The sequence below is a fragment of the Erythranthe guttata genome, chromosome 8 (genome assembly GCF_056151865.1).
Source record: "Erythranthe guttata isolate IM_541 chromosome 8, IM_541, whole genome shotgun sequence".
Lineage (NCBI taxonomy): Eukaryota > Viridiplantae > Streptophyta > Magnoliopsida > Lamiales > Phrymaceae > Erythranthe > Erythranthe guttata.
This window is the reverse complement of record NC_142540.1, coordinates 4,220,807-4,242,292: the sequence shown is the minus strand read 5'-3', so window position 1 is coordinate 4,242,292 and position 21,486 is coordinate 4,220,807. Positions and strand designations below refer to the sequence as shown.

At 36.1% G+C, this 21,486-nt stretch overlaps 4 protein-coding genes and 1 non-coding gene across 9 annotated transcripts; 2 read left to right on the top strand and 3 right to left on the bottom strand.

The window, feature by feature from the left end:
• Positions 1-3,445: 3,445 nt before the first annotated feature.
• LOC105975334 (scarecrow-like protein 15) lies at positions 3,446-5,114 on the top strand. Its single transcript, XM_013000522.2, has one exon. It carries the CDS (start codon positions 3,553-3,555, stop codon positions 5,011-5,013), a length of 1,461 nt encoding a protein of 486 aa, XP_012855976.2. The 5' UTR covers positions 3,446-3,552; the 3' UTR covers positions 5,014-5,114.
• Positions 5,115-5,240: 126 nt separating this feature from the next.
• GBF1 (G-box binding factor 1) lies at positions 5,241-9,541 on the bottom strand. 4 transcript variants are annotated; one of them, XM_012999620.2, is made up of 12 exons: positions 8,960-9,541; positions 7,897-7,999; positions 7,690-7,752; positions 7,523-7,609; positions 7,308-7,397; positions 6,987-7,162; positions 6,831-6,882; positions 6,650-6,698; positions 6,377-6,558; positions 6,147-6,224; positions 5,922-6,047; positions 5,241-5,781 (listed from the first exon to the last, which is right to left on the bottom strand). In XM_012999620.2, exons 2-12 carry the CDS (start codon positions 7,954-7,956, stop codon positions 5,710-5,712), a joined length of 1,035 nt encoding a protein of 344 aa, XP_012855074.2. In that variant the 5' UTR covers positions 7,957-7,999; positions 8,960-9,541; the 3' UTR covers positions 5,241-5,709. The 4 variants fall into 4 exon arrangements, with proteins under 4 accessions (XP_012855074.2, XP_012855087.2, XP_088677851.1 ...); XM_012999633.2 differs by having other exon boundaries at positions 6,377-6,501; XM_088821725.1 differs by having other exon boundaries at positions 6,377-6,501; positions 7,314-7,397; positions 8,960-9,481.
• A 1,373-nt stretch (positions 9,542-10,914) lies between these two features.
• On the bottom strand, positions 10,915-10,996 carry TRNAS-GCU (transfer RNA serine (anticodon GCU)). The gene has a single exon. It is a non-coding gene; the product is annotated as a tRNA-Ser (tRNA).
• Positions 10,997-11,087: 91 nt separating this feature from the next.
• On the top strand, positions 11,088-13,087 carry LOC105974495 (Tetratricopeptide repeat (TPR)-like superfamily protein). The gene has a single exon (XM_012999610.2). The coding sequence runs from the start codon at positions 11,152-11,154 to the stop codon at positions 12,919-12,921; it is 1,770 nt and encodes a 589-aa protein (XP_012855064.2). The 5' UTR covers positions 11,088-11,151; the 3' UTR covers positions 12,922-13,087.
• A 164-nt stretch (positions 13,088-13,251) lies between these two features.
• On the bottom strand, positions 13,252-16,531 carry LOC105976084 (serine/threonine/tyrosine-protein kinase HT1). 2 transcript variants are annotated; one of them, XM_013001376.2, is made up of 6 exons: positions 16,245-16,531; positions 14,818-14,950; positions 14,512-14,707; positions 14,265-14,386; positions 14,016-14,171; positions 13,252-13,851 (listed from the first exon to the last, which is right to left on the bottom strand). In XM_013001376.2, exons 1-6 carry the CDS (start codon positions 16,430-16,432, stop codon positions 13,537-13,539), a joined length of 1,110 nt encoding a protein of 369 aa, XP_012856830.2. In that variant the 5' UTR covers positions 16,433-16,531; the 3' UTR covers positions 13,252-13,536. The 2 variants fall into 2 exon arrangements, with proteins under 2 accessions (XP_012856830.2, XP_088677847.1); XM_088821721.1 differs by lacking the exon at positions 16,245-16,531 and adding an exon at positions 15,317-15,335 and having other exon boundaries at positions 13,376-13,851.
• Positions 16,532-21,486: the final 4,955 nt, after the last annotated feature.

Below are 21,486 nucleotides of genomic sequence, written 5' to 3'. Positions count from 1 at the left end.
TTGTCTACATTGGAAGAATGTACGTGGAAGTTAGTTTGTCTTCTTCCAAGTAGTAAACCATTAAGGTTTCGATGGACTATTCAAAGGAATGATTAAGGGTGGTCCAATAAAGCTAAATTATATAGCTATGGAAAAATCTTGATTATTTATAACATTGTAATATCAAGCTAAATTAAATAGCTATGGAAATATTCTAAAGTAATATTTGATAAAATTGTGTTAGCAATAACGAGTGTGGCCAGTGTGTTTATATTAAAAGCACATGGAAGTATATGTCTATAGACGACATTATAATCATGAGATAGTGATCATGATACTATTTTGAACGCTGAGAAAATATTGGAAAAGTAAAAATAAAATTTTGATGTCAAAAGACGAGGGTCTAGACGATGTAATCTTACAGATTAAAATCACTAAGACAAAGATAGTCTTATTGAAAGTCTCATGTTGAGACACTACTAGAAAATTGATCTAGTTATCTAAAGACCAAGGGTTTACCTTGCCAAAAATAATGATGAACAATGGTTCAATTACAAATATTTTTGGATAGTTTGGCAGCATAATGAATTGCAAACTAGTAAATATGTAATTCCAAAAATAATAATCATTCAATGATATTATAAGGGTTCTTAGGTAATCTAAGTATAGCCTTTAAATGGATTACATTAAAGAAAATATCTTATTGTATTAGGAAAGTACATTGGATATATGAGTCCACTAAGATTATGTATCTTGGAAATCCTCAAACAAAATTGAATAGCTCGATTCATGGTCGAATTCGAATGTATAACTTGAGATAAGGTTATAAAAGAAGTTGAATAAACTTCATAAAATTATTGGAGGATGTTCCGTATTGGACTAAGTCGGTGTCTACAATTATGAATAAATTGTGATAACCAATCGGTTACGTTAAGGGCACAAACGACATGTATAATGGCAATTAAGTATCGATACACTCGTACACATAAGACCATTAGGCAATTGATCTCAAAAGAAATAATATAACATTGATTATGAAAATCAATGGTTAATAGCGGATCCGCGACTAAAAGTCAACTAAAGAGATCAAACATATTGCCTGTCTAGGGGAGTGAGATTAAAACCCATAAATTAAGGACAATCTTGGTGGTAACCCAACCATGCTGACTGGAGATCCCAAGAACTGGTTCAAAAGGGACAACTAAGCTAAGAAAGTTCAGTGATGCACTAAGGAGTATATATTCCTATGGAATAATATATTTCCAACTCATTCCCGTGATAGACATTAGTGCTGCCTGCAGAGAGGGTAAAGGATAAGCGAAAGCTTTTAATGATTCCAAAACCTTATAACAAAAGGTGAGGTATTGGCAGGATACCTTTAATAGGAGATCACCTATGTAAGTGTATGAAGTGAGGGCCGCTTCAAAAAAACTTGACAAACACTTATGAATCCAAGATGTGTGTCCATGGCCAAAACGGACACAATCATGAGAACTAAGGAAATGTGAGAATAGTATTGTGTGGGTTGCATTGTCTTGGTTTACACGAACGGCTGACAGTTCAAGACATCGCGTTCACTACTCAGCCTAGTAAATCCGATGTAACTCCACTACGGAAGGTTCAAAGCTATATGCTACCTATCCCGATGCAATACTATTCGCGGGAACTCTAGAGAGAATCGACGCCCTCGTTTTCATTCATGTGGGGGATTGTTGGGAAAATTGGTTAAAAATTGAGTCATGAACAATTTTTTATCAATGTTATTGTACGGTCTAATTGAGTATATAAATGAATTTTGGATTAGAACCAATTTTGTGGTGAATGAAAAAAATACTAGTCCAAAATATAAGGAAAGTGGGATTTGAGTTATCCCACATTGGAAAAGTAGAGAAGTACTGAGCTGTATATATATCAAAATATTGGGACGGGCCAAAAACATTAGGTCATGGGTTTTTAACCCATTGGACCCTTATTACTCGAAGCCCATCTCGATTGGTCTGATTGGTCTGAATTGGTGCGGCCGAACCAATGCAAACCATTCGGCTCAACTCGAAATGGTGCAACTACTCCCAATTGGCTCAACTCGAAATGGTGCAACCATTCAAAACAAAAGGTACCTTTTTGCTCCAAAGGACACTACTTTTCGAACCTTATAAATAGACCCTAACTTTCCCAAAATTCCTCACTTCAATCCAAAACAAGCCTATTACATATTAAGCCTACCCTTCACAGATTCTCTCGAAAAGTTCTACACAAAGTACAGTTCGTCGTACTTGGGATTTGGAGTGCTCCTATTCCAAGTTTTGCCGTTGTATCTTGGGAGACGATTTTCATTTAATCCGTTAGCACCGTTGCGGGGAAATTTCGTCTTAAGGACAGAGACAACTCGCCTCGGCAAAATTCTCGTTCATAGCAGATTTCCAACAATTAATTAATTTGTTCAACCAATTTACTAAATTCACTACCCGTTTTATGTATCGGGAACAACATGATTTACGTCTCTTGTATAATTTGTAAGCTATTATACGAGAGTGATTTACCCAGTGTTCCTATAAGTTCGACTACGGATTCCATGATTATCAAAAAAGAAAGCCAAATGTTTTCGATGATGATCTTTAAAGAGATTCTGATATATTAAGATGAAAAATGTGAAGCAATTATCAAAAGCCACAAGAAGCAAAAGTTAATAAAGCTAACCACTAATTGAAAGTAGTAGTACCAATCTTTTGATTTCTACATTTACAACTATGAGAGACAAATTGACCCCTTGTTCTAATAGGTCCTTGAATCATAATCTAACTAGGGATGATTTTGGGATGATTTTGGGAGGTATTCGACCCTTATCCATATATATTTATGGTAAATTACATTCACCGTCGTAAAATCAAATTACGAATAAAATAACCATATTTAAGTAATTACAACTACCTAGGTAACTAATCTCCCCAATTAAGAAAAAAAGATGAATGATTTGTCTCACATCGAAAATATTAAACCTTTAATGCAGATATATAATCAATTAGAACTAAACCATTGATTGCTGAGTTTGGTTGCGCGTGCTCGTAAATCCAAGCGGAGGCACCAAGTTTGATTTATTCATTGGTCTGTGTGGGTTAGGTACCGGCGAATTGGTGTGTTATATGTGATTTAATTCTCCTTGTGTTTTTTGACTTGTAAATATCAGATTGTGGTGCATCAGAAACTATATTTTTGCAAAACGAAAATTAGAGAACATTCCACGAAATCTAGAAGATTATGTTGAATTTGACACCATAATGGTGTACCTATAAAATTTGACACCATAATGGTGTACCTATAAGAAGATTCATAGTTGAACGGATGATTGTAATTTTTCTTTTAGGGAAAGAGATAATTGTAATCACCAAAATAAGCGTGAGTTTTTGTAATCTAATATTACCTCGAGAGTGGTCGTAATTTACCCTATATATCTAAGATCGGCCAATTTTGGGAAAGATATAAACCTAACCTATTCAATATTTTCTTGGAACTCCATTTATGATTTAACTACATCTTTGCTTTCTCTAACTTTCACTTTCCCTCTCATTCAACAAAATGAAGGTTCCCTTTTCTGTAAACACTCAAAACAACCCAAAACCACCGCCCGCCACCGCCACTGCCGCCGCCGCCGCCGCCTACGAGCCCAAATCAGTTCTTGAGCTATGTGGCAGTCCAATTTCTAATCAAAAGCCTTTGATATTGGTGGACCCACAATTGGTGGATTGGGATTCTTTCAGCGAGTTGGGTTTGCATGATCATCATGATCCTAACTCAGTTTCCAAACCCACTATTCATCAACTCAATTCGCATCCGCTGACTCAGATTATTCCAACCGATCAGTACTCAAATCAGCTTCTACAAACTGATTTCGGCTCTCTCTCGGATATATCGTTGATCCATAATAATCCCTATAGTATCAATTCATTTGATAGCTTCACCGGTTTGGACGGCTACGTAAACGAGTTGATCCAACTCGCTGAGTCCATCGACACCAACTCACTTCAACTCGGGAACGTGCTACTTTCGCGGCTCAATCAGACACTCAGTTCTCCAGCCGGAAAACCTCTCCAGAGAATTGCCTTCTATTTCAAGGAAGCCCTTCAGTGCCTACTCACCGAGTCAACTCGGCCGAGTCGTCACCCAACCACTTCTTCCGAAATTATTCAAACCATCAAAGCCCAGAAAATCTTCTCCACCATCTCTCCGATTCCAATGTTCGCCAGCTTCACGGCTAACCAAGCCGTGCTTGATGTCATGGACAACTCGACAAGTGTCCACGTCATCGATTTCGACATCGGGCTCGGCGGCCACTGGGCTTCGTTCATGAAAGACCTAGCCAGTAGAGCCACGCCGCCGCCAGCGCTCCGAATATCGGCTGTTGTTTGTGAACAGTACGGGGTGGAGTCGAGGCTGATTAGGGAGAGTTTAGTTCAGTTTTCACGTGAGCTTAATATCGATCGGTTTGTTATCGACTTTATCTCGGTACGAACATTCGAGTATCTATCTTTCAGATCGATTAAATTCACCGACGGTGAAAAGGTGGCCGTTCTTTTATCTCCGGAGATATTCCATCGTGTGGGGACGGAGTTCCTGAATGACCTCCCACAAGTGTCCCCATACGTGGTGGTGCACGTAGGTATCCAAGGGGGGCTTGATTCCGGATCGTCGTCGTGTCGGCAGGCTGTGATCGACGGGATTGAGTTGTACTCCGCTCTGCTGGAATCACTGGAAGCAGCTGAATCTGACGGCGGCGGTGACTGGGTTCAGATGATTGAAACGTTTGTGGTGTTTCCTATGATTGTGGAGGCGGCGGGCCGGCGAGGGATTGGGTCGAGGGAGGCGCTGGCGGCGGCAGGATTAAGAGAGGCGGGGCTGAGCCAACTGGCAGAGCTTCAAGCAGAGTGTCTAGTGAGGAGAGGGAGAGTGGAGGGATTCCACGTCGTCAAACAACAAGCGGAGATGCTGCTTTGCTGGCACGATAGGCCAATTGTTGCCACGTCAGCTTGGAAGTATTAGCAAGAAATTGATTAATCAATGTAAATGAGTCTAGTTGTTCATAAACTCTTTTTTATATTTGTTTTCAATATTTTAATAAAAAATGTAATAAAACTAATTTGGAGTAACGCATGAGATTTACATTTTCTTATTTTAATTATGTCTATCAATAGAAAAAACATATGTAATAAATAATTAAGTTCGAATTAGAAAAGAAAAATATCAATGAACTCAAATTCAAGCTCAAGTTGACCAAACGAACCAAGTTCAATTCAAGCTCGAACTCGTTGCACCTCTATTTTGATGCAACTCACAAAATCCTCAAATCAATCTCCAAGCAAATCATCGTACATTCACAAAAAGTATACAAATGCATACATGTAATACGAAGCCACTTAAGAAGACGGACGAAAACTACTAAGACGACGAAAACAATGTCAGATACTCTTCCGAATCAACGTTCACACCAAAAAGCATACAGAATTTGTTGATGCTTAAAGCTCTACCTAACTAACTAAATAACATGTATGTATTAATGCTACAACAGTAGTGTAGTAGTGATAGGGGGTTACATAGTATAGAATTAGTAGGCACAACAAGCTTTTCTTAACTTTGGATTGAACCTAGAAATAAATTTCTCGGACACTCGTCAAATTAGAGAAAGCGTAATCTACTGTGTAATAACGCACGCCTGTTCTAACAGTTACCTTCACATCCCTACTGAGATTTATGCATCTCGGAGCTTTTATTCTCTACGTCGTCTTGCCCACTAAACCTCGATAGCTCCTCCTGTTAAAAACCAGCAGTCTTTGTTTGAGAGAGAGAGAGAGAGAGAGAGAGAGAGAGAGAGAGAGAGAGAGAGAGAGAGAGAGAGAGAGAGAGAGAGAGAGAGAGAGAGAGAGAGAGAGAGAGAGAGAGAGGAAGGAAACCTTTATAGAGTTATTTTCAGATGTGACTTTCTCGCATTCCTCAGAAAGCTTCCGTAATTCGTCTCTGAGAGTGCGATTCTCGTTATTCAATACCTCCACCCTTTGCTGCAGTTCTTCACACTCAGCCTGCAAAGAAGAAAAAAAGATTGGTGAAATAAATATCGTAACACAGGAAAAATTACTAGCCAAATTTATTTAATTTCTTAGAATTTTATTGAACAGTACCTGCTTGCGTAATCTTGATCTACGAGCAGACTCCCGGTTAGATTGCTTTCTCTTTTGTTTTTTCAATTCACGTTCATCCTGTCAGATCAAAGTTCAAATTAGACTCAAGTGTCGAGATGAGTTGAATAACCCTCGTATAAGAAATAAAGACATAACAAAGATTTACTATATTCCTTCATTAAATTAAACCCATATAAATTGTGTCAATAGTAACATAATTGAGAGCTTACTTGAACCCAGGGCTCGTTCATGGCGCCAGCTGGAGCTACGGTAGGCTGGTTCGGGTGCACTGCACCAGCAGGTGATGCATTCCACAAATCCATCCCGATGTTCAGATTAGTTGCGGGCACAGAAGCTACAGTATTGCCAGGTTGGAAATTAGCTGGAATACCATTGTTTTGAGCATTTGCCCCTGACATTTTTCAATGTCAGAAAATCCCATAATCGGGACGTAGTTAAAGAAACATAAAAAAACGGCCTTTTATAATCTTTTACTAGTTTACCATCGGCAAGCATCTGGTCAAAGCTTCCTTTCTTGTTACCCGAAAAATCCTGAAATCGAAAACTACATTCGCTTCAGTATCAAATACACAAATGCAAGCTTTTTTAAAAGAATTAATCACTCGAATATTATATGTATATATTCTATATATACTAAAAAGCCATACAAGATGATATGAAGACCTGATTTTCATCATCACTCGCGTCTGACGAACCTTCGCTCCCGCTTTCAGCACTGAATAAAATCAAATTTCAATACATAATAATAATAAAAAGAAAAAGGAATTTCTAAAAAAAATATATTATCAAGTCCGGGGCTAGATATCGTCTCGAACAAACCTTTGTGTACCAACATCGTTTCCAGAGCCTGAAGTTGCTTTCCCACCATCTCCAGTTTTACCACTAACCAAGCCATGATTTGCCGAATTACCCTTGCTTTTTTTGGTCGAGGCACGATCCTTACCCCCCTCTGTAGCTCTCCCCTCTAATTCGGATGCATGTACATTGACGGAAGCCTGCAAAAGAGAACCCAACTAACAGCTGAGAATCAAGATTATACAGAATTACTACAAAAATTACAGTACTAATCAACTTCCATTCAATTAGTTAATTTCGATCCGTCGAAAGCTAAAAAAAAATAAAAACCGAGATCTTGATTACCCTAACCATGTTAGGATGAGCATAGACACCCCCAGGTGGATACATAGCTGGATATGGAATCGGTGTTCCGTAAGGCGGCATTAGAGGATGCTGAAAATTTAAACAAAAAAGCTCAGTACATAATGTGAATAAAAGGAAATCAAATGCTCCCACAAATAAGCAGAAGATAAATAATAAGTGTTCGAAATTATTAAATATTATTCTACAGTAATGACCTGGCCACCCCACATGAAAGGATGAGGAGTAGGAGAGCCCACAGTCGAAGCGAAGAAAGGCGGTGTTGCTCCACCACCATAGAAAGCCTGTCAAAGAAAATACGATTATAATTTAAAACAACGGAACAAATGAAAGCTGTTTATAAACATGATTAAAAAAAAAAAACCTGCATAGAGCTCGCCCAATCAGGATATGCAGGCGTAGGCGCAGTAGGGGTACCTTGACCTTCCTGCAAATTCAATAAAACAATGAAACGTATAAGCTTTAATAAATCCGAAAAAAGGGGGCATACGTATAGGTAGTAAAAAGTGTGTCGAAGCATTATTTATTTAGTAGATTACATTAACGATAAATAATAAGAAAAAAACGGTACCTGTACTGTGGATGCAGGTTTGGAAGATTTTGCAGGTGTGCCCTCTTCCCCAGCCCCCATTAAAACAAAAGATCGAGACAAGATCTTTGTATTCTTGAAAAATCTAATGAAGTACAAGATTGTAATGGATATCTATATTAAGCGCCTTAAAAAAAGATGAAAAATATACGAGGAAGCTATGATCGGGTTCTAATTAAAAAAGGATTTAATCACAGAGTACGCGGTCAATATCTTAAGCCCTATGAACGACTGTCCAAAAGGTAGATAACATAGGAAGTCGGTTATATACGCTATACAGATAACCCAATTTCCCCCACTCAGTTGCTTCTAGGTAACTAAATCGGTGAGATGTTTATATATAAGATTAGTCACATTTCAAAGAATAAAAGGGAACGAAAGTTAAGCTGTATTCGTCAACTATATATCAAAAGGCCAACATAGAAAACGATATCAGTGTAACTTTCCCTTTTCGTATTTCCATATTGATTATCTCTTTGAGATGATCGCAATTTTCTTTTGACCTAGTCACTAGATAATCAGTGTGCTGTAAAACGCGAAAGTGGTACAGCGCTCGACCAAGATGCAGTAAAGTTTAAAACTTTATATGCACTAAGAGGTTTCGGTTCTACCCGAAAAAAACCCATCACTAAACTCACTTCTCATTATTACAAGAAACAAGAAAAAACAAATCTTGATATTTTATCAGAGCATTTTTCCAACATAACAGCAAATCTGATGGGTAAAAGATTCTGCAGTTACATTCTGTAATAAAACACCACAAGAATACAAATCAGATGCTTTTAGTGTTTTTTTCTTGATAACTGAACTAATACATATATATTATTTAATAATAAACATATGTATATATATCCATCCATATTTAACAAGGTCCATGTTAATCAATCCACCACAAGCTTATAAATAAACATCCAATAGAGTGCAAAATTGGATTACCAAATTTAAATCAATCAATCCAAAAAATGATAAATCCCTCATTGAATCTTGAAAAATTGGGTCAGAAAAAAACTAGAGAGAGAAAGAAGAGAGAGAAAGAGGGACTGACCTGGTCTGAAAAAAGAGCAACTGAGGTGGAACGAATGGAGTCCAAGTCAGACAGACGAGGTTTTGGTATGGCTGTCAAATAGTATTATACTTTATCTATAACGCCACACACACACACACGCACACTCTTTGCCTGAGATCTAACGGTTACCCGATTAACGGGCAAAACTATGGCTCCGACAGCAGTACCTGCTGCGCTTTAATTTACCTAATTCTTTGCCTGAGAATAAATAAATAAATAAAGACGAAAACCCTAATTTTTTTGCCCCCTTGTTGAAATAAAAATTCAAGGAAAAAAGCAGAAAAATAAAACACGCGTGAATTGCTGTGTGGGTGATCGGATTATCTATTTGATTAAAATCAAATCAACGAACATGGTGCTTGCTGGTGGCGAATCGGGGACGGGGGGAAATTGGGGGTAGGGTTTTTGGGGAGGGTGACACGTGAGGGGGGAGAGGAATACACGTGGCGGGAGGTGAGTGGATGGGCGTGACAAGGCGAACAAGTGTTTTTGGTGAGTCACGACTTTTCTGCGGATAACTTCTTTTTTTAACTTGCATTTGCCGCCGCCCACCCACCAACCAAAAGAAACCACGAGAATATTAAACCATTAATTAGACTGGTAATTTTGTAATTAGTACTTAAGTGTCATTAGAGGCCAAAATGGCAAAATCTAATCAAATTGGTCTTTTTTTTTTTGCACATCAAAATTTCGTTTGAGCTCCATTTATTAATGGGGAAAATTGCAATGTTGTTAGAACCGGACCGAACCGCCCGGTCGGACCGGTTCGACCGTGACCCGGAGATGATGTGGTCCGGTCTAACCTTTAAAACCGGAAAATTAAAAAATCGGGGTCAAATGACCAAAATCGGTTCGACCGGGTAAAACCCGAGAACCGACGAGTCAGTCAAAGAACCCGATTTTCGGCCGAAACGTCTCGAACCACCGCTAAGTTGGTTATTTTTTGCTAGATTTGAGCGAGAACCTTCACAAACTTAGTGGTGAGCCGTGGATGGCCGGATATATTCGTGAGTGGTCGAAAGGATTACCGGATATGGTCATGAGTGATCGAATAGGGGTGGCCGATTGTTGGATTTGGAGAGTAAAGAATGGAAAAATATAGAGTATAAACAAAAGGAATATAGTGAAAAGTGGGGTGAGGTAGATAAAATTGAAAATAATAGGTGGGAGATTAAAAATATAAAAATAAATAGAATTTTTAAAATATTAAAATTAATAAAATATTGGACATATTAAAAAAAATCAAAAACCCGGTTGAACCGGTTCGACCCTATAAAACCATGACCCAAATGGTCGTTCGGTTTTATAGCCGGTCCGGTTCTAACAACATTGGAAAATTGTAATTTTGGTCCTGTATGTTTATTTTTTTAGGGTTTAGCCCTATATGTTGTTTTATTTCAATTTTACATGCAATAATTATACAAAGTTAGTATTTATAGTCATATTTCACTTGATCGTTTAATGATATACCTAACAAACTCGCATAATTTTATTTATATGGACACTTAAAAATTATAAATGGTCCTCTAATTTGGTTTATAGATGTATCGTTTCACATAATTAAAGTTCTACTAATGTAAAATTAGATGTTGAATTTATCAATTTTCAAGCGTCCATATAAGTAAATGCATCAAGTTTACTTGTCGCGTCATAAAATTAAAAATAATGCAAAATACGACTAAAAATACTATATTTGCAAAGTCATTACATGTAAAATAAAACTGAAACATGACAAGTTAGATGACTAAATTCCTAAATAAGCCAACATAGAGGAACAAAACTGCAATTTGGCCTTTATTAATATATGTGTTATGCAATTTTTATTCGAGCTCTATTAATTTTTCACAGAATATGTATACTTCTTTTTTTCTTTAAAAAAATAAATCCACTACAACTTATAAAAAAAAAAAACTGTTCAGAATTAAAATAAACATCGTCGCCTGAGAGATTCGAACTCTCGCGGGGAAACCCCATGTACTTAGCAGGCACACGCCTTAACCACTCGGCCAAAGCGACTTTTTGTTTATTATATAATCGACAAAATATTTGATTTAAAAGATGGGTTTAGCCTTCTTATCCCCAGTAGTCATTGAGTCATTTCCTCAAACAGGTGCTCGACATGGTCAGTTGGTCACCAATGTGGTTTGCTATGTGATTCAAATTCACTCAAAATGAAGAGAAATTTGAGATGCACACCTTCTCTATTTCTTGCTCTCCGTCATAAAATCCATGGCGTTGATCACAACACACCGCAGTATATCCAACACCCTCTTCGTTATCTATCCAGACATCTCTCCGCCACCACTAATTTAAGCTTTTCCAAATCCGCCATTGACAACCCTATCACCGGACCCGCCATTTACTCATCTTTTTCTTCCTCCGCCGACGGCCAAGAAGAAGAATCCCACAGTGACCCAGAACATGAATTCGATAGCGGCGGCGATGAAGCCCCGACGGCTGACGAGAACGCCGACGACCAATGCTGTTCGCGTGATTTGGAAGCCATTGCGGACATTCTTCGAACACCTGGTGTTCATGAAAAGAGCAGAAAGCTAGAGCAGTGCGGGGTCAATGCTTCGCCGGGATTAGTCGCCAACATGCTCTCCGGCACACGCAACGACTGGGAAGCAGCGTTCACCTTCTTCCTGTGGGCCGGCAAGCAGCCGGGCTACGCCCACTCCCTCCGCGAGTACCACTCCATGATAGCCATCCTCGGAAAATTCCGAAAATTCGACACCGCGTGGGCCCTAATCGACGAGATGCGAGCCCAATCCCTCGTCACACCCCACACCCTCCTGATCATGATCCGCCGCTACGCCGCCGTGCACGACGTCGGCAAGGCGATCGGAGCCTTCTACGCCCTCCGGCGGTTCAAGTTCGACATCCGCCTGGAGGAGTTCCAGCGAATGCTGGCCGCCCTGTGCAGGTACAAGAACGTGAAAGACGCGGAGCACATGCTCTTCTGCAACAAGGACGTGTTCCCTCTGAACACGAAGAGCTTCAACATCATCCTCAATGGGTGGTGCAACGTGATCGGCTCCCTCCGCGAGGGCCAGAGAATCTGGAACGAGATGGAGACGAGAGGCGTCAAGCCCGACGTGTACTCGTACTCCAGCATCATGTCCTGCTATTCGAAAGCCAACCATCTGAACAAAGTCGTCAGACTCTACGAAAAGATGAAGTCTTTAGGCGTAAAACCCGACAAGAAAGTCTACAACGCCGTAATTCACGCTCTAGCCAAAGGGAAGCTTCTGAAAGAAGCTTATAATGTGATGAAGACAATGGAAGACGAGGGTTTCAAACCCGATGCAATCACCTACAACTCGCTCATCATGCCGCTCTGCAAGTCGCGGCTATTGGACGAAGCCCAACATGCGTTTGACGAAATGACTGAGAGAGGCCTGCAACCCTCCATCCGAACGTACCACGGTTTCTTTCGTGCTTTAAGAACACGGGAACAAGTGTTTGAGCTTCTGCGGAAAATGTCGGCTAGCGGGTGCAGTCCGAGCCACGAGACGTATATAATGCTGACAAGGAAATTCTGCCGGTGGCGCCAGCTGGACGACGTGTATAAGGTGTGGGGTGAGATGAGCAAGAATGGGCTCGATCCAGATAGAAGCTCGTATATTGTGCTGATACACGGTCTTTTCTTGAACGGGAGATTGGACGAGGCCCATAAGTACTACTTGGAAATGAAGGAGAAGCAGTTCTTGCCGGAGCCGAAAATTGACGAGGTGCTTCAGGCTTGGGTGGCTGGTAAAGGGGATGGAGATTTGAATGTGGTTGTGTCGAAAGAGAATCGAACGGTTTGTAGTGAAGTTGGAGAAAAGGTGAGGGGTAAATCTGGAAAAAGTGAAAAAAGTCGGAGGGAGAGTGATTTTCTCAGACAACCGGAATCGAGAAGCGTTACGAGGGAACGAGGCTTCTCTTTCTGGGATTAGTTAGCCGTTTGTTTGCAACTGTTTTATTTATTTACTTTATATTTGAATATCGAGATTATTATATATTTTATGTTGTAGGTGACTAGAAAATTGTAATATCCGAATTCAGCCAATTACGATTTGGACCAAGTTTTTTCATTCCAATTTACGAAATTCTTCTTTCTGATTTTTTCGAACGAAAATTGGAATTAGGTTTATGAAAGTTTTAATTTCGATCTACCCCGTCCGATTCCCACCTTAATAAGATCACATGACATGAATTAAATAAAAATTGGTATAAAATTCATTTTCTACCAAAAAATAAAGATGAAAATAGAAGTTTAGAGACCTAAATCACAGCATTGCATCAGAAACTATATTTTCATTCTCTATTTAACACACAGTCACACACTACATGCCGATTATAAACACTTCTCCTGTACAATGTCTGTAGTGAAAACGAGAGACCAAAACGAAACGGAACTACGATCTTCAAAAGCTACGCATTTTGTTTTCACTATAAGAACTACAAAACTGAGCATAGCTTACAAAACTATTTACAAGGAAAAAGTAGCACCTTGTATATATATTATATATATTTATATATGTTTATATAGATTCTATGCATGTATATTCTTAAAAACATTGTCCGAAACGTTTGACAAACCTGAAACACAGGCTTTTCGATTTTTTCTCGTTCTCCATCGGCCCATACATCAAGCAATCCGTAGCCGGTGGATCTTCCGTCTCTTCTTTGCTTCTAGAATATTCCACCTCCGACAAAATCGGTGGTGCTTCTAGAATATTCTCTTGGCATATGCTATGAAGATATTTCTTCAGAAACTGCGTAATTTGCTGAAATTCCGGCCGATTTTCTGGATTCTCCGCCCAACAAGACTCTAATAGCGGTGCAATATTTGCCGGAATGCAATCTATGCTAGGCCTTCGGTTCTACTCACACAAAAAGGAAAAAAAAAAAAAAAAAAAAAACCTATCTCAGTTTTGCAATTTTCTTGAATTAATTTTTGCATTTTATTATTTTAGTATATATATATATATATATATATATATATATATATATATATATATATATATATATATATATATATATATACCATTGCTGCAGCATAAGCCACCATAATGTTGTTCCTGCCCTTAAAAGGGGTTCGGTTTGTGATCAGCTCCCACAAAACCATCGAGAAACTATAAACATCGACTTTATGATCGTAATGCTTCTTTACACCCAAACGAAGAGCTTCGACGCTAAACAACTAATTTAAGAAAAAAAATAAAAAATTACTGAGGCTTAGTATTATATAATCAAGAAAATCTATATTAAAAAAATCACGAGTTATAAATAATACCTCGGGAGCCATCCAACGGTAGGTCCCAGCCTCGGTTGTCATTTCATCGTCAGTTTCTTCTCTAGCCAATCCAAAATCGGCCAACTTGATTTTCTTTTTATCTTCTGTAAGAAGTAGATTGCCTATATATATATATATATATATATATATATATATATATATATATATATATCCATCAGTAAATGTGACACAATTTTTTATTTTTTTGTATAATGATATGTTTTATAAAATCGGCATGGAAAATTACTTGGTTTTAAATCGCGGTGGATAATTCGATTCTGATGAAGATATTCCATGGCTTGGGAAATATCTAAAGCAAAACGTATGCAAAGCTTCAAATCGGGGCAATTCGGACGTAGGCCCCACATAAACTTTTGTAGTGTGCCACCTTGCATGTACTCTGTGACTATCATCATATTCGGTTCGATCGTAGCTCCAATTAACTGTTTAAAAAAAAATTGATGCAATTGTATAAATAATTATTATAATTGAATTCATGCAAGGAAATGCAACTATTTCTAATCTCCCCGGCCGATTCTTGATAAAAACATACCTTTACAATATTCTCGTGATTTACTCGAGAAAGCATCGAAACCTCCCTACAGAATTTTTCCTCGAGTTCTGGACTGACACTTGTTGACATGTCTGGTTGTATCATTTTTACAGCCACAGGTAGCGACCCGTACCTGAAAAAATAATCGAACGAACAACATTTCAAAAAAAAAAAAAAAAATTCACCATAAAATTTTCGACTTGACAACTTGAGACAAAATAAATAAGGTTTTCTAAAGTAAGTAAAATTTCCGTTATTTCCCGAAAATTTCCTTATGAACGCAAATTTCGAAACAATTCATATCTAAAGTAAGTAAGACGAAATCTAAATTTATCAAAAGCGTACACATTTAAATAAAGCAGAAAGCAACTAATTCATGCACTTATTTCTCGATTCTGCCTCATTGAAGGTTTTACACTCACTTTGTCGAAATTCATTACTCCGTCAACTCAACAATTATTACTACCAAATATTTTTTCCTCTGTTACATAAATCTTACCTCCCAAAATCGGGAAAAATATATTTTGTAATATTATATAGAACACGTTGTGTAAACCGGTAAGCAATCCTCTACGGATAGCTTAAATCTCCAAGAATTCTCCAATTACTTGCCATTTTTTATTGTTATTTTTTTTGCGGGGGGTATTCATTTAATATCAATTAATAACCTGCATAATCGATACAAGATTGCGGATATATAAAAATCCGTTCCTTTTTTTCTGAAATTATGTTCTAGACGACAAAATATCTACAATGGTGTCGAGTGAGAGTAATGAAGAGATCAGATTACAACGCACGTTGCAAACTTTATTCCGTGTTTTATGTCACCAAAAGCATGGCGAAAACTACTAGTGCAATTCTCGTTCGTCATCCGTTACGAATCGTAATGACACTCAACTAACATTTCTTCCTCGGTTTCTCAGTCCGATTTTCTAATTTTTTTTCTCAACCAAGAAAATAAAATGGTGCTCAACAAAAATTAAGAAAAAAAGAAGAAAAAAAAAAAAAGAAATCGGCTTCTTGCAATGAGAAAAACAAAGAATTCAACACATATCCGCAAACTCCATCACCGAGAAACAACCACATTTCAATAAATAAAAAGCGAAATTTGCGATTAAGTTATCGAAAATAAATAAAAATATTGATTAACCCTTCTAATTGCAACAATCCGCACAAATAAAACCCCTTTTAACAGATAAACAGCACAGAAAAAATAAAATCGAAGAAACCGAAACATTCGGCACAAATCAAATACCGAAACACAATTAAGTGCAAAAACAGAGACATGCACGCAGATTACAAGAACATCAACGGCCGCAAACCCAAATGCTGATGAAATTGCACACAGTAAATAAAGATGGGTTTTTTATTTTTATTTTTATTTTTATTAAAAAAAAAAAAATTGGGGAAAAAAGAAAGAGACTCACAATCCTTGATAGACAATGGAATAGTGGCCCTCACTGATCATCGGGCCAATAGCAAGCTGGTCAGCATCAATCAGAAGCTTCTCATCAATCGGCGCCGGAGAATTCTGCTGGGTATTCAAATCATCGCCGCCGTTCATGTAATAAAATGTAGAGAGAGAAAGCTCAGAGGGTTTATCCTGATCAGCCATTTTTATTTTTTTCCTAATAAACCCACCGTTGCATTAAGAGAGAGAGAGAGAGAGAGAGAGAGAGAGAGAGAGAGAAGAGGGGGTGTATTTGAATGAGATACAGTGATAGAAATAAGAGGGAAAAATCTTCTTAAGTAAAGAAAAATATTGAATTCTTGTAATCCCATTACTATAATGTATTTTGGTGACGTCATAAATCAAGAAAGTGGTATTAAATTACTTTGTTTGGGATCCCACGCGTCACTGAATTTTTATTTATTTTTATTCAAAATATTTTGGTTATTTTACTCAATTTATTTCTAAGTTAAATGTAAATTTAAATATACGAGCATTTTTTCCTCGTGCGATGCACGGGATATTATTTATTTCAGGAGTAAAAAAATCAGTTTAATACATAATAAGAAAATATAGTTCCCGAACATAGTAAAATTTAATAATGTAGTATTATTCATATTTTATATAACATTAGTTTGTTTAAATTTTACATATTAAGATTTATAATCCAAATATATAGATTTAGATTTAATATCTCATAAAATTTGAGTTATATTGATGAAAAATAGGAGATTGATAATTATTGAAAATTAGTAGATAAAAAATATTAAAAATAATTAATGAAAGAAATACCATTAGGGTTTGTTAGGGTTGTACAGCATTTCTTTCTTTTATATATAAGATATATATTTTTTTTTGTTTCGTATTATTTGTTGTATTTATTAAAAATTTCTCATTTTTCCCCTCATACTCCTAATTTAAGGAGAGATAATTATTAGAGAAAAAATAATAAAAAGGGTATATGAATTCCTTTGAATATTTATCGAAACTTAAATGACAGAATAAAAAACGAGAGGGAGTAATAAATAAATAAATAATTTTTATTTACCATGTATTTTGCATATTAAAGCAGGAATTGTCTGCATATATACATTAGATAATACAACTAATGTATGACAAAATGGTAAACCTACTTGCCATATAAAACTTGATCCCTTTGCAATCTAATTTTGCTATCGGGTCAAAACCCGAATTTGATTACATTCATTATCAAGTGTTTGGATATCCGATAAGAATCTAATTTAATTTCAATAAATGAGTTAGTTGCTTGCTGTTGGGTGCTAAATACCAACACGCAAGTGCACGTATCGCAAACAAGTAGTAAAGTAGACTCGTGAGAGTCGGATGTCGATCCCACAGGGAATACGCAAATTATTTAATCCTAAGTACCAAATCTTAACAATTACGATTTTTATCCAGCCTACGCAGAGTTGTCAAATTAATTAACTAAATAAATTAAACTAATTAAGAAAGCAATTAAACACGAGAGAATATCAATATAAAACGGATCTAGGATTTTATCTTCTCCCTATGCGATAATTTTTCACCCAATTAATCTTCTATCATGCAAGTTATGATTCCCGATTATTAACCCAAGACACGAAATTACTCATAACCAGCTGTCGCTGTATTATAAGCCTATTAGTCATAAAAGATTCACTATATGTCTATGCAAACCTAGTATGAATAAAGCATTAAATAACAAGTCTCGAAAACGGCTACCTAAGGTATTATCTGTATGTCTACGATAATACATGCAATCAACACACGCATTCGGTGAAAAACTACTCGAAGGCTCTTCTATCCCTGTTCTAATTATTAAAACGATCTGTCAATCAATTCTAACAATAACTAATAGCAACATAAATTAGCTACCTTCATGCGCTAAATAAGATCAAGATAGAAGAAATAATCGAAGAATTAAACTTGCATAAAAGTAGAAAAATAGGTTCGAATTACCACATAGGGTTCCAATAAAATCCTAGAATAAAAACTTAGCTACTCGTAATTCTTATGATAAACAAAATAAAAATAAAAGAAATAAGAAAAACTATGCTTGAGTCTTCGTTGATCTTCGTTCTTCGCGTTTTGTGGTGTAAAATTTCGTTCAAAGATGATCCCTAATTGTGTGCTTGGGTTGGTCTTTAAATAGGGTGCAAAAATATAATAGGGCGGGTTTCCTTGTGTAATTAAACTTCCTTCACTGCGCCACCTCGCCAATCCGGACGGCCGTGCGAGAATACCCTTTAAAATCCGGACGGCCGTCCGGTCCTTAATTCTCCAGAATTTTGATATTTTCACTTTTGGCCCACTTTTTCTCCAAATTTGCAGTTTTCACCCCAAAAGTTGCCAATTCTTCACTTTGCACCTAAAATACAAATAATAACCATTTTAAGCACCAATTATCGTTAAAACACACCAAAAGCTCAAATAAAAAAGGTACAATTAAGTGTATAAATATACACTTAACACTTGCATACACAGAACATTTTTTTATTTTTGTAATGAAAGAACCCGCAATCAAGTATATAGGTTCGCGTAAACTTATACTGTCATATAATAACTTGAAAATTATAATAGAACATTTTTTATTTTTTATTTTCGTAATGAAGGAACCGCAACTAATCACATAGGTGTATCATGTAAACCTTCACTCTCGTATAATAACTTGAAAATCATACGACAGACGTAAATCGCAGTAGGCTAACTATGTATAAAAAACTTTACCTAACGATCGTTGATAAGAGGATTCGAACTTGGATCATTTCACCGTACACACATATCTTCAAAACTATTATTTGTGGTTTACACTTTAAAATTTACATATCCCAATCAAATTTTTTTATTCAATTTGGTATTTTTATAAAATATAGAAAATATCAAAAATCTATTAGTGAAAAACTTCACATAACAACCGTTGACAAGGGGATTCGAACTTGGGTTATTTCACCGTACACATATCTTCAAAACTATTGTTTGTGGTTTACACTTTAAACTTTACATATCCAATCAAAATATTTTATTCAATTTGGTATTTTTATAAAATATAGGAAATATCAAAAATCTATTAGGGCCTAATTACTTATTGTTATATTTTTTTCATTATCATTTTTTGCAATTGAACAAGTAAATTTATTTTTTCATTATCACTTTTTATAAAAGGGATTTATTTTTTGCAGGTACATAATGACCAAAAAATTGAAAAAGAAAATCTTAATACTAAATCGAATTAATATTTCGGTATTCAGTTAATATATACCAAAATATCGGTTCGATGTAATTCGATGCACACTTCTCATTGAGAGACGTATGATTGAAATTCTTGGTAAATATACGTTAAATAATAAAAACTTCGTTCTACATGCCTTAATCAATGAGACTTTGTGGCAGAGCTATTTTCTTATTTTAAAGGGTAACTAGCGAAATGGGCACAAATTCGCAACCTATAGGTCGATGTCGATTAGCTGTGGGTTAAAAATATGAGTCGAAAATGGAATACTAATCAGATGAAATCAATATGTTACCCAAACCCTACGTTAAGGCAACAATGAGAGTTTATTTGTATTAAAATAAAATTAAAAAATAATAAATAATAAATAATAATAATAAAATAAAAAATAAAAATAAATAAATAAATAAATGGGAGTTTATAGAATGAGATTGGGCTAAAATATTTCTTTTTTGACCATTTGATGCTAACGGCCCAACAATTAGATTTGGGTCTTCACAATTGAGAATTAACTAACCCAACTCACAGGCCACAGCATTTGATGCATTTAGCTTCTAATAAAATAACTCATAATTTTAATTATCTTAGATATTTCTGGGATTTATGGATTAATATTTTTTTTATATGGAGTATTTTTTAATGACACTAAATTAGATAGAAAAATACAAAAATATACAATTTTTCTTTTTAAAAAACACCAACATTTTTCTCTGAGGGAAGTTGCGGCCACATAAGTACACTGAATGAATCTCGTTCTAGTCCAATGGCAATAACTCGGAATCCGCACAAACGATGTAAACATCATTTAATAAACCATACGCACTGAGTGAGTAAACTACACGATAGATGTATATCGTACTGGATAAAATATGTGAAATTAGTCCGACTTACAAAATAATAATAGTGAAAATCAAACTCGGGTCGTTAGACGTCACACTCTTCTATTCTAACAGCGCAACAAACATAGTTGCACTATTTTAAGTAGTTGAAAGGGACAATGGCAGCTAATGAATTGTCGTTTGGTGCTTTAATTTTGCGTGGTGGATGTAAATTGTATGTGTAAAGAGAAAAAAGAATTGGTAAGTATAGAACTAAATTAGTGTAAAGTTTCCCTAAATGTTGAAAAATGTTTTAACTTTTAAAATTGTATGAGTTGTTTGACGCTAAGATAAGGCGTGCTGCAATTGCTGACACTCCAAGTTGGTAAGAATTGAAATTGGTCATAAATACCCGCAAGGGTGGCCTAGCGGTTGGAGCAAGGGAGCTTGGGTCAATTGACCCAAGTTCGAATCCCCTTGCCAACGGTCGCTAGGTCGAGCTTGTCACACATGGTTAGCCTAGTGTGGTTTACATCTCTCGTTGGCTGCGGGTTCCTGCATTACCAAAAAAAAAAAAAAAAAAAAAAAAATTGGTCATAAATTTGAAACCTCTATTTTTAGTTTATTTTTTAAGATTCGTAACATATACTTATGTACATATACACACAGTAGTAAGATACTATCTATGTAGCACGGAAACTCAACTTCTCAATATATTCATGTTTTAGACACGTCTTGTGTCTCACAATTTAGGACACATGTCCAACGACACTATTGAGCTGTTTTGCAATTTCTAAAAAAACATAAATATGTTAAAATCGCAAATTTTTAAATATGTTTGCTGTTTCTTTAATTACTTACATGATTTAATGACAATTACAAAGTGATATTTGATAATAATATTTATTTCGAATATATTTGTATGAATAGATTTAAAAAGAAATTATATATAAATAAAATCTGATATAGGTTTATATAACATATTTATAAATATAGCCCTACATTCTTAATACTTACACGTTTCTCCCCAAATTCTCATCTCCCCATTTTTTGGACATTTCATTTCCTTTGTACCCGGTTCCCTGTATCACTATTTTCGTGTTAGTGCTACTACATAAGATACTACCAGTTTGTATTTTAAAATACAAACTGATAGTATCTCAATATTTAAA